The sequence below is a fragment of the Ostrinia nubilalis genome, chromosome 9 (genome assembly GCF_963855985.1).
Source record: "Ostrinia nubilalis chromosome 9, ilOstNubi1.1, whole genome shotgun sequence".
NCBI lineage: Eukaryota > Metazoa > Arthropoda > Insecta > Lepidoptera > Crambidae > Ostrinia > Ostrinia nubilalis.
The window spans coordinates 13,911,353-13,924,473 of NC_087096.1; the positions used below are offsets into that span (position 1 = coordinate 13,911,353).

The 13,121-nt window shown below is 42.0% G+C and overlaps 1 protein-coding gene across 1 annotated transcript in view; it reads left to right on the forward strand.

The window, feature by feature from the left end:
* LOC135074855 (uncharacterized) overlaps window positions 1–13,121 on the forward strand; it is an 88,463-nt gene that overhangs the window by 70,789 nt on the left and 4,553 nt on the right. The window contains exon 18 of the mRNA XM_063969237.1: window positions 11,336–11,492. Coding sequence (XP_063825307.1) covers window positions 11,336–11,492 — 157 coding nt within the window. The remainder of the gene's footprint in view (window positions 1–11,335; window positions 11,493–13,121) is intronic.

The window sequence follows — 13,121 nt, forward strand, 5'->3', positions numbered from 1 at the left end:
AACAATATAACTATTTATTACCAGAACTGCCGAGGCCTTAGAACCAAACTCGACACACTTTTTACAAATATACTTACACAATCATACGATATCATAATACTAACGGAGACTTGGCTGCATGCTGATATAAATGATACTGAATTTATAGATAACAGGTATTGGGTATTCCGCGCGGATCGTGATCGGGTGGGCAGCGGCCGCAGTGACGGCGGGGGCGCTCTGATCGCGGTCTCGCGCGCACTGTGCCCGGCCGGCTGCGCGCCCGCCGCCGCTGCGTACTCCCCACTCCCGCCAGTGATTGATCATGTTTTTATAGAATTCAAACTGGCTAAGCGATACATATGTATAGGTGCAGTTTACATTCCGCCAAGGCAAAATCATGAGGTATATATTAGTTACTTAGACATGTTAGAAAATCGGTTGCTTGGCAGTAATAGTGGTATTACAGACTTTTTCATAGCCGGAGACTTCAATTTGCCCGAGCTTGTTTGGATAAACAATGAATCCTATAAACAATACCCTAGTATTGAAGATCTCAACCAAACCCATATAAATATAAATAACTTTATGGCGGAACTAAACTGTTTTCAATTGAATACATTAAGAAATAATAATAACCGTATTCTGGACTTGTTTTTTACCAACAAAACTGATTGTACGTTATCATCTGCGGAAAGCACATTGCTTCCTATCGATTGCCATCATCCACCATTCTGCGTTTCAGTTATATGTGAGGTGAAGCAGGATTACATGCGGCCTAAACCATACTTGAGGTACTGCTTTAGAAATGCAGACTATGATAAAATTAAACAGGAAATTGCAGATACTAACTGGGATGAAATCTTTTTTAATAAAAATGCTATTGCTGCAGTATCAGTATTTTATGAAATAATTTATAATATTATTGAGCGTTATGTACCTAAAACTAAATACCATAATAAGACGTCCGTATACCCTGCCTGGTTTACTCCTACATTAATTAATCTTTTTAATAAAAAAAACCGTGCCTGGATTAATATGAAAAAATATAATAATCCATCTAATTATAACATATTCTCTATATTAAGGAAACAATTCAAAACCTTGTCAGAAAAATGTTACAAAACATACATGGCAAAAGTAGAAAGCAGCATAAAAATTAATATTAAATACTTCTGGAAGTACATGTCGCAACGCCGTAATTTGTCTGAAATACCGTGTAGTGTACAATACCAAGGTTCTATCTCACGTAGTCCTGAAGAATGCTGTGAATTATTTAGTAGGTTTTTTCAGTCGGTATTTCAGCCATCTTCTGTACCTGATGATCTTTGTATTGACGATTTTAATTTAGCATATGAAAATACTCCTGATCTTATGATTCACGACATTAAAGTATCTAGGTTGCAAGTGGAAAAAGTCCTACAAATGCTTGATACTTCTAAGGGCGCTGGCACTGATAACTTGCCAGGAATTTTCTTTAAGGTAACAGCGTCTGTGATTGATCTTCCTCTTTCTTATATCTATAATAAATGCTTATCTGAGGGGGTTTTTCCTGACATCTGGAAGAGTGCAAGAATAGTCCCAGTTCACAAAGATAGTTCCAAGTCTGATGTTACAAATTATCGGCCAATATCCATCCTGCCCATTCTTTCCAAGGTATTTGAACGCCTGGTTCACGACGCCATTTATCCACACTTGCACAATATCATCTTAGAAGAACAACATGGTTTCGTAAAGCAGCGTTCTACAATCACTAACCTACTAATTTACACATCGGACCTATTTCAAGCAATTGACGCTAATACTCAAACTGACAGTATTTATACTGATTTCAGGAAAGCATTCGATTCAGTTGACCATAAAATACTACTCCAAAAAATTGCATTTAATGGTATACACGGTAACCTATGGCGGTGGTTTAAGTCATATGTGTCTCACAGAACACAAAGAGTCGTGATCAAAGGTTCGGAATCCGAGGTTGCCTACGTTACCTCTGGTGTCCCACAAGGATCCATCCTAGGCCCTCTTCTGTTCGTGATCTTCATAAATGACGTTAAACATTGCTTTAAACACAGCCGAATTCTATTATATGCCGATGACCTCAAAATTTATAGAAGTATCAATAGTCCAGAGGATCACCTATTGCTTCAAGATGACCTGACTAGATTTAACCACTACTGCTCCCTAAATCACCTACAGCTAAGCCTTAACAAATGTAAAATAATTACTTTTACTAAAAAAAAGAAAATTAGTAAGTTTAACTATTCTCTAGGCGGCAAGGATCTTGCAAGGGTTAGTTTTATTAGAGATCTGGGAATTACTCTTGATAGTAAATTACACCTTGACATTCATATACAAAACATAATCAGTAAAGCATTTAAAATGTATGGTCTTGTCATGCGTTCTAGTCGTGAATTTAAAAACTCTAATACACTTATTTATCTCTTCAAATCCCTTGTCAGGCCTCAATTAGAGTACGGAGTATCTATCTGGAACCCGCTTTATGAAAAATATAATCACAGCATTGAAATGGTCCAAAAAAAGTTTTTACGCAGAGTCCATTACAAATGCTACCGCAAGCGTCTGTCATATTTGCTCTTGTTAAAGAAATACAAACTCCTTGACTTAAAGTCTAGACGCTCTCAACTCGATGCCAGGCTATTATTTGACATCTGCAGCAATAAATATGACTGCACTGATTTAATAAATCGCATCAGCTACTCGGTACCAACACGGACTCACAAGCGATCTTCACGCACCAATCCGCTTTTTGCGGTTACTAAGTCTCGTACAGCGGCTGGTGTCCGATCCCCCCTTCGCCGCATGCTTGATACTTATAATAAAAAATTTAACTCCATAGATATTTTCACATGCAGTGCAGGATCCTATAATAGAGAAATCATAAAATTACTAACTAACATTTAATACTAATTCACATTCACACACACTAAAAACCTTTTTACATACACTGATATTCATAAGAACACTAGCGCTATACGGGACATCTTAAATGATAGAATGCTTGATTGAGAGATAGAGAGTTTATTGATGATAACTTATGACTACTGATATCTATTGATATTGATAATGATATAATGAGTACGCGTCCGCCGTGAGTCGGTGTAAAACGTGAACTGGTGTAAAAATGCAAATGATTGACGGCGCGCATTAGTTGACCTAATTAATTTATGCTATACAAACAAAAATGCACGGTTGCACCGTACATGCTCCCGGGCGAGAGATAAAATAGATGATAAAGTGATGATGAAGAGTAGAATGTTTTTGTTAGTTCAATGATATTATGATAATGATTGCTTATATTTAATAACAAGGTGATTCCATTCAAACTAAAACTATGTTAGTTGATGATATCACTTAGTCGTACACTTGTGAAAACGGGGGAAGTGGCTTTATTTTGCACACGCGCACTTTCAACACTACCACTTTGCACTCGCGCACTTTGATATAATGATTTAGAATTGTCAAGAACACTATCACTAGTAACGTCGTGAAGAGACAGCCGGGGTGCCGGGCGCGGCAGCTCCTCCGGCGGAGGGCGCGGCGCCAGGCGGAGGCGGCGCGAGCGCGCACGCTTCCACAGGTATGCTGCTCCTGCTGCTCCAGCTGCTCCCACCAGGACGTAGATCACGACGTAATGATGCAAGTCGTGATTTGATATTTGATTCAGATCTGATTCAAGGTTCTCATTTTTCATTTGCTCGATTTGATCTCCGATTTCTTTCAAAGATCTCTGACGTGCTATCTGTTCAGTCTGATTGATCTCAACTTTGCTTACAGGTATAGTAAGGTTGATGATGTTGTTTATTGGGGGAATGTCGGCCACTACCAAATCGGGTTGTGTGTGCATCGTGTTGATTTGATGATTGTGTGAGTAGATCATGAATGAATCTCCCTTGAGTACACAATTACGCCCGATTGATAAGACACCGGCCTTGCTGACTCGTTCAGTTGTAACTTGACCGCTACACATTACTCGAAGTGTGCAAACGTCACAACAATAGAACATGTAGGTATTGACTGTGTTGAGAGGATTCCACGAATTCTTACAGCTGTTCATGATAGTTTGACAATTGTCTGATGAGTCATTCTTGATACATAGATTTTGATCATTTTGCATGTGATAAACAGGACCTCGAAGTTCACAGAGTTTTGTGTTAGCCTCAGAATGAAGGCATGATTGTAGATCAGTCTCAGTTAATGGTAGGTATGAATCTCGTTGAATATTCATTGCTATGTAGTCTGCTATTGGTATGATACTGATTGTAGTTTTATCAACTAATTGGGGCACAGGTATAATCTTGTAGATATCGTAGCTCTCTCTAGTTAGTAGTGGAATCTTGATTTCAAATAAAAGATATTGATTCGTAACTTTGACCTTGACCTTTAGCAAATGATACAATTTTGATACACCGTTATGAATATCGTCAATCGGTAGAGACACTTCTTTTGATAAGTGTCCGGATATTATGCTCAGTTCGTCTTTCAGTTGATCAGGTGATAAAATGTGAATATCAAATTTTCCGTGATAAATGTCTGTAACAGTATCGAGAAGAATATTTTGTATCTTTTTCAGATTAGACAAAATATTGTTTGCTATAACAGAAGATAGAGTGAATTCATTGATAGCTTTTAACCTCTCCACCTCCTCTTTGATGATTAAGTTCTGTTGCTCTAGTATGTTCAGATGTTGATTAAAGAGTTTGTGTTGTTGATCTATTGCTGTTTCTAATCGTTTCAAAAAACTGTGTTGTGCTTCTATAACTGATGTTTGATTTCTCCATAGTTTTACGAGATGTTGTTGATTGTGTCGAATGAGGTCAATGTCCTTTTGATATTGTACCGCGAAATCATCGTCGAGTACTCCGAACAATGTATGTGCGATTGATCCTATTCCATTGATAAGCCCGCGACGTACTCGCCTTCCGAGCGCCGCAGACTGCTGATTTAGCAATAGTTGATCATAGTAGTTTAGGTCAGTGCTCCCGTGATGTAATTGTAATAAGATCACTTCGCATTGTTGTTGCTGTTGAAGTTTTGAACATATGCTATCAAGGTGCGTTATATATTTGTTTAGTAATTGATAACCTTGCCAATACGGGTCCATGTCGTAGTAGATGATCATCTTCCACTCGTCACGGATGAGACGCATATTGGAGGTTTTGTCGAAATATAGGCTCTGACTGTCCTTGAGGTTTGTTATGTTATAGGCACCTTGTGATATTTGCAGCATTGTGGTCAGTATTAGTAGGGTATATGTGATGAAATTGCTGAGTTTGATTCCAGATTGCCGACCACCTCGCTTCTCTGGTTTTTGTGTTTTTTGATCGGTTTCAGTAGGCTCTTGCTGTTTGATCTCATCTGCTTCTGATTTGACTGGTAATATAGTCAATTTAGTGATAGGTCTCTTGGTAGTACCATTCTTGGTTTTGACAGTAACTACACGGACAAGCCCATCCTTACCTGGGTGCAGGTCCATGACGCGGCCTAAGGCCCACTTCCCGGCAGGTAAGTTTGCATCGTGAATGATGACGATGTCGTTGAGCTTGATATTATCAGTCTGCTGTTGCCATTTGCTTCTGGCTGATAACTGTGTCAAGTATTCTGATTTCCAGCGTTTCCATATATCGCTGAATATTTTTTGTGTTAGACACCATCGTGTCCTTTCGTCCTTTTCTGTATCGACGATTGTCAATATAGGACCGCTTGATAGAAAGTGAGACGGAGTGAGGTAATTGATATCCTCTGGATCCTCAGTTATGGCACAAAGTGGCCGGGAGTTCAGGCAGGCTTCCAGCTGTGACAGTAACGTTGAGAACTCCTCGAAGGTGAGTTTTTGTTCGCCGATGACCCTGCGAAGATGGTATTTAAGGCTTTTGACAGCTGCCTCCCAGAGTCCTCCCGCACTCGGCCAAGAGGGGGCATTAAAATGCCAGGTGATGTCCATCTCACTGATGTCTGATAAAAATTCGTTGTTGATGACTGATTTCAGATCTGCTATTTCCTGATTGATGATTTTATTGGCTCCGACGAAGTTCGTGCCATTGTCACTATAGATGTGACCTGGTGTTCCACGCCTCGCTGCCATTCTCTTGATTGCTGCTAAAAATGCTGATGAGGTCAAGTCTGACACCAATTCAAGGTGTACAGCTTTTGTGACCATACATATGAATACTGCTACGTACCCTTTATAGGTTTTGATACCTCTTCCCTTGCTTGATTTTACGTCTACGTAGCCCGTGTAATCCACACCCGTATGATAAAATGGCCTTGATGGATTTGATCTTGCTGCAGGCAAATTGCCCATGATTTGATGATGTTTAGTAGGGTTGTGTCTTCGACAGGTTACGCAGTGACGTAATAATTTCTTGATTGCTCTATTACCACCTAGTATCCAGTAGTATTGTCGTAGCCACGCTAAGGTGACACGTGCTCCTCCGTGATATGTCATTTTATGAGCATGTTCTATGAGAAGGGTGGTCAATCGACTGTCGTGCGGAATGATAAGGGGGTGCATCATCTCCTTGCTGATCATCGCATTCGTCAGTCTGCCTCCCACTCTTAGTAGCCCATCTGAATCAAGGTAAGGATTCAGTGATAATATCTTGCTTTTTGAACTTGCTTTGTCCAATTTTTGTAAGTGTTGTATGTCTTCTGTGAAGCTTTGATATTGAATATGCATGCATTCAGCTGGCATCACGTCTGTTACTTGTACCACTCGGTTGGCTACAAAGGCCTTCCAGCGGCTTGAATCTCCATTTAGCCAGCCTAGTACTGCTGTTGAATCGCACCACCCATATATTTTGATAGTGTAATCTGCTAAGCATGCTTTAACTTTAAGCATCAGTTTTGATAAAAGGTGGGTTGCGCACAGTTCTAAGCGTGGTAGAGTTGTGTTTTTCTTTGGAGGCACTAATCTGGACTTCGCCGCGACCAGTACCACTGAATTGCTTTGACTGCCGTCTTGATTTTGTTTGACTATTTTACAATATATTACACAAGCGTATGCGTTGATAGATGCATCACAAAAACCGTGAAGTTGAATGACGTCATCTATGCTGCTTTTTAACCATCTAGGGATTCGAATCTGTTCTATGTTTTTTATATCCAATCTGATTTTTATCCACTCTGCTTTGATATCAGTGGGAAGATCATCGTCCCATTCTACGTTGTGTAACCAAATTTTTTGGAAAAGTAATTTTAGTTTTGTAATTATTGGAGTTAGCCATCCTAACGGGTCGAATAGCTTTGAAATATCTGATAATAATGTTCGTTTGGTTAATTTTGATTGTAATAAATCGATTTTGATGTCAAAACTGAAGTCATCTGATAAAGGATGCCAACGGAGGCCTAATGTTTTTGTCGATTCTTCGAATTTAAAATCGTAAGATTGATCATTGATATTTGCTGTGTTAACTCCTTCTAGAAGAGCTGGCGAGTTTGCTGACCATTTTCTAAGGTTAAATCCTCCTGTTGATAACAAATTTATTAAATCTGATTGTAATTGTTTGGCTGATAATAAGTCATGGCTTCCACTGATCAGGTCGTCCATGTAAAATTGCTCTTGTAGAACCTTGGCGGCTGGAGATTGATATTTGTGGCCTTCATCTTCGGCCAATTGTTTTAAAACCATCATGGCGAGAAACGGGGCTGCCTTTGTGCCATAGGTGACAGTAGACAGTTGGTATTCCTGCATGGGTTGAGAAGGCGAGTCTCTCCAGATGATTTTTTGATAGATTTGGTCGTCATTGTGAAGAAGAATTTGCCGGAACATCTTCTCAATGTCGGCTGTGTATGCAAATTGATATTGACGCCATTTGATAATTAATGATAGGAGGTCTTGTTGAAGGTTGGGACCTCGATACATAACATCATTCAAGCTTTGACCGCTTGAGGTTTTTGATGAGGCGTTAAAAACGACGCGTAGTGCTGTAGTCGACGACTCCGCGCGTAAAACGCAATGATGTGGTAAGTAGACACCGGTAGTAGGTAGCGTGTTGACGTCACGAGGAGACGTCACTCGCATGTGACCCAGTTTGATGTACTCATTGATGAATGATTTGTATTCCTGTTCGATGTTTGGATTATTTGTGAATCTTTTTTCTAGTTGTTTAAATTGTGCTATTGCTCTTGATTTTGACTCTCCTAACTTTTCTGCTGCATCTGATGATAATGGTAATCTCACAATGTATTTACCATCTTGCTGTCGTTCTGTAGTGTTTTTGAAATATTCAAGACATTGAATATCTTCTTTGCTCATGCTCAAGTCTTCGGGAATGTCTTCTATTTCCCAGAAGCGTTGGATATCTTGCTCGTTGTTTAAAATAACGTTGCATTGATAAGATTTTACGTTACCACATAAAATCCAACCGAGGCGGGTTTGTTGTGCCACGGCTTGTGATTGATCTGATGATATGATACCGTTTAAGATGATAGACGAATAAACGTCGGCTCCTAATAGCAGGTCTATAGGCCGACTGATATAGAATTCAGGATCTGCTAATTGAATATTGTCGAGATGTGACCAATTCGGTCTGTTGAAAGAATGATTTGGTAGATTGTTAACTAACTTTTTCATTATGATAACATCTGTATTGAATTGATAGTCGCTAAATGCTGATGAACAAGTTATATTGATTACACCTTTGCAGTTGTTTTCCTTTGCTCCTACTCCAAAAATGACACCCTTACATCTTTGTCGCGGTAGCTGTAACAACTGCGCTGCTTTTTCCGTGATGAGTGAAGTCTGTGACCCCTGATCTATGAGTGCTCGAAGCTTGATAAATGTGCCATCGGCTGACTGCACTTTTACTGATGCTGTTGCTAATAGAGTTTCGGTAATGTCGTTTTGAGACACGTGTGTGGTGTTTTTCCGATCACACGTAGTCGGTTGCTTGACAAAGGCATCATGTATCAGTGTGTTATGCCGGCCTTGGCATTCGCGGCAGCGTTTGTCTGATATGCAAGTTTTGCCAAAGTGATCATAAAGGCAATTTACACATAATTTTAGTTTCGCAATAATGTTTCGACGTTCGGTAGGTTGTAATTTGAGGAAAGTGTTGCAGTGAAAAATTCCGTGGTGTTCATTTTTGCATAATGGACATCCTGTTTGAGTGACTTTTGCACCTAATTGAGTGCTTTGATTTTGATTGCTAGTAAATGATTTGAAATAATTATTAGGTTTTTTAAAGTTTGATGTTGTTTCAGTCGGAGATGTTTTTGATGTAGAATCTTGCTTTCGTCGTGATGATTCTAATGATGTAAATTTATTTTCTAAGAAGTTTAGAAAATCTGATAATGATGGCAAATCTCTTGGGTTTTTTAGAGATTCGATGTAATGTTTGTGAGTTTCGGCGTCTAATTTTTGAGAAAGAATATGTACTATCAAAGGATCCCAGGAGCTGATGTCGACACCCAGGTTTTTGATGGCGTTTAGGCTTTCGTTGGTACTGTCATACATTTTTTTGATGTGTATATAAGATTGTTGCTGAGAAGTTGCTAGATTTAACAGAATGTTAATTTGTGATCCAAAGATTAATTTGTTATTGTTGTATCTGTGGTTTAAGAGATCCCAACAGACTTGATAATTGTCGGAACTGATAAGTAAATGCTGTATTATTTTCTCAGGTTCTCCCTTGAGTTTGCTTTTTAAGAACTGCATTTTCTGCGCGTTTGATAATGATCGATTGTTATGCACAGCTTCACAATACAAGTCCTTAAATGATACCCATTGATGATAATTGCCGTTGAATGTTGGTATGTCCATTTGAGGAGTGGACTTCTCCCTGTGAGATGCTGACCACATTCTGCTATTGATTTCTTTTTTGATCTGATTGTACTTCTGCTCGTATTTGATGAAAGTTTGTTCATAATTTGTGTCTTCCTCGTACAACTCACTATCGATTTCCCAGTGAAGGTCATCAATAGCTGACCACCGAGAATTTAACGACCGTAAAATGTCTTCAAACTCCCACTTGTCGGTCACTGTACTGAGGTCTATGCTGGATATGGTGCGAGCAAAGGCTTTGAAGTTACTCTTTTGCTTTCGCAACATCTCGTCTAGTTTGCTATGGTTACCAGTAGATTGTTTTAGAGGAGGGTGTGAGCTATCTGATACTGATGGAAACTCAAAAGTTTTAAACTCTTGAGTCGGGGCGGTTGAAGGCTTGCCATGTCCTTCTGAAACCGGTGATATTGGTTCTGATTGATCTACGAATCTTGGAATTGCTAAAGGTGTTGCTGGTTTGATAAGAGGTCTGTCCTCCCTTCTAGATTCAGAAGGTTGATAGGCTTGAATATAAGCGCGTGCTTCATTGTAAAATATTGATGTTTTCTCATACCAATTTTCTATGAAGTAGGCATGAGACTGATTTTCACATGTGATAAGTTGAGTATGAATTGATTGGAACTCTTGCCAATAGGCCTCTAGAGTATCCAACCTTTTCTTGATAGATTGGGCCGTCCTGCGATCGGCACCATCTTTTTTGAAATTGATAAGAAGCTGGTTGATGGCTCCCATGATTTGATTTTGATTGGCAATAAGATCCTCCATGATGATAAATGTAATGATAAGAAAATGGATAGATCTTACTTTTGCTGTTGCTGGATACAAGCTGACTGGCCTGCTCCGGTTGATAGCTGCTGCTGATTGCTGATGATGGGTTGATACTGCTGATTACTTAGTTATTGCTCTAAGTAATTTGCTGATGATGTTGATAATTTCGAAAATGCACTGCATCCAATGACCACTTACACGAGCACTATTACAGTTTACGCGTAATTGGCCCCGCCTTTTCGAAAGCTCGAAGGACCATAAGATATACGGGACATCTTAAATGATAGAATGCTTGATTGAGAGATAGAGAGTTTATTGATGATAACTTATGACTACTGATATCTATTGATATTGATAATGATATAATGAGTACGCGTCCGCCGTGAGTCGGTGTAAAACGTGAACTGGTGTAAAAATGCAAATGATTGACGGCGCGCATTAGTTGACCTAATTAATTTATGCTATACAAACAAAAATGCACGGTTGCACCGTACAAGCGCACTTATACTGCGCACACATCGCCAACAAACCAATAAAATTAATTTCGACTTTGTAATAAGAACTTAAGTCCCGCATTTTCATGTTCATTTCCATTTAACGTAAAATGTAACCATCGATGTTGAGTTTACAATTGTTAAGATTCTTTTTTCATATAAGTTTTAGTTTAAGTTTATTGTAAACTTGTTTGTGGTTCATACAATAAATTAAAAAAAAAAAAAAATAATACATATAAGGTGGATAACGAGATAAACTGTAGACTGATAACTGAATTCTGTCCCTCAGGTGCGGTCGGAGGACGGCACGCTATTCCTGGACGTGAAGTGCGGCTCGCTGCTGCAGCAGCGCGTGACGCGGCTACAGGCGGAGCAGGCGCACGAGATCGCGCGCCTCGTGCGCCAGTACGTGGCGCTGCAGCGCGACCAGCGCCACGACAGCGCCGGTGAGACCCGACACTAACATAACAACAGGCTGCAGGCGGAGCAGCCTCGTGCGCCAGTACGTGGCGCTGCAGCGCGACCAGCGCCACGACAGCGCCGGTGAGACCCGACACTAACATAACAACAGGCTGCAGGCGGAGCAGCCTCGTGCGCCAGTACGTGGCGCTGCAGCGCGACCAGCGCCACGACAGCGCCGGTGAGACCCGACACTAACATAACAACAGGCTGCAGGCGGAGCAGCCTCGTGCGCCAGTACGTGGCGCTGCAGCGCGACCAGCGCCACGACAGCGCCGGTGAGACCCGACACTAACATAACAACAGGCTGCAGGCGGAGCAGCCTCGTGCGCCAGTACGTGGCGCTGCAGCGCGACCAGCGCCACGACAGCGCCGGTGAGACCCGACACTAACATAACAACAGGCTGCAGGCGGAGCAGCCTCGTGCGCCAGTACGTGGCGCTGCAGCGCGACCAGCGCCACGACAGCGCCGGTGAGACCCGACACTAACATAACAACAGGCTGCAGGCGGAGCAGCCTCGTGCGCCAGTACGTGGCGCTGCAGCGCGACCAGCGCCACGACAGCGCCGGTGAGACCCGACACTAACATAACAACAGGCTGCAGGCGGAGCAGCCTCGTGCGCCAGTACGTGGCGCTGCAGCGCGACCAGCGCCACGACAGCGCCGGTGAGACCCGACACTAACATAACAACAGGCTGCAGGCGGAGCAGCCTCGTGCGCCAGTACGTGGCGCTGCAGCGCGACCAGCGCCACGACAGCGCCGGTGAGACCCGACACTAACATAACAACAGGCTGCAGGCGGAGCAGCCTCGTGCGCCAGTACGTGGCGCTGCAGCGCGACCAGCGCCACGACAGCGCCGGTGAGACCCGACACTAACATAACAACAGGCTGCAGGCGGAGCAGCCTCGTGCGCCAGTACGTGGCGCTGCAGCGCGACCAGCGCCACGACAGCGCCGGTGAGACCCGACACTAACATAACAACAGGCTGCAGGCGGAGCAGCCTCGTGCGCCAGTACGTGGCGCTGCAGCGCGACCAGCGCCACGACAGCGCCGGTGAGACCCGACACTAACATAACAACAGGCTGCAGGCGGAGCAGCCTCGTGCGCCAGTACGTGGCGCTGCAGCGCGACCAGCGCCACGACAGCGCCGGTGAGACCCGACACTAACATAACAACAGGCTGCAGGCGGAGCAGCCTCGTGCGCCAGTACGTGGCGCTGCAGCGCGACCAGCGCCACGACAGCGCCGGTGAGACCCGACACTAACATAACAACAGGCTGTTCCTGGACATCAAGTGTCCGGCCGCTGAGCTACCCTGAGCTTTACTATATTATTTGGCAATCCAAGTTTTTAGACAGGAAACCGGATTATTGTATGATTTCAAGTGGAAGCAACTGGATACAAAGTGTGTGCGCAGGGAGTGGCTGATTTCATGTTAATTACATTAATGAAAAAAAAATTTTAAAAAAAATTCGCTGTTTTCAAACACGTTAAGAGCGTTGTCACATTTTTCATGCAGAAATCGAGAATTTGGCAGATTTCGAAATGATTTTTGTCATATAATTTATTGTTATAGCTTCTTTTGACTTATATCATCGTAATTATCATACGTTTTT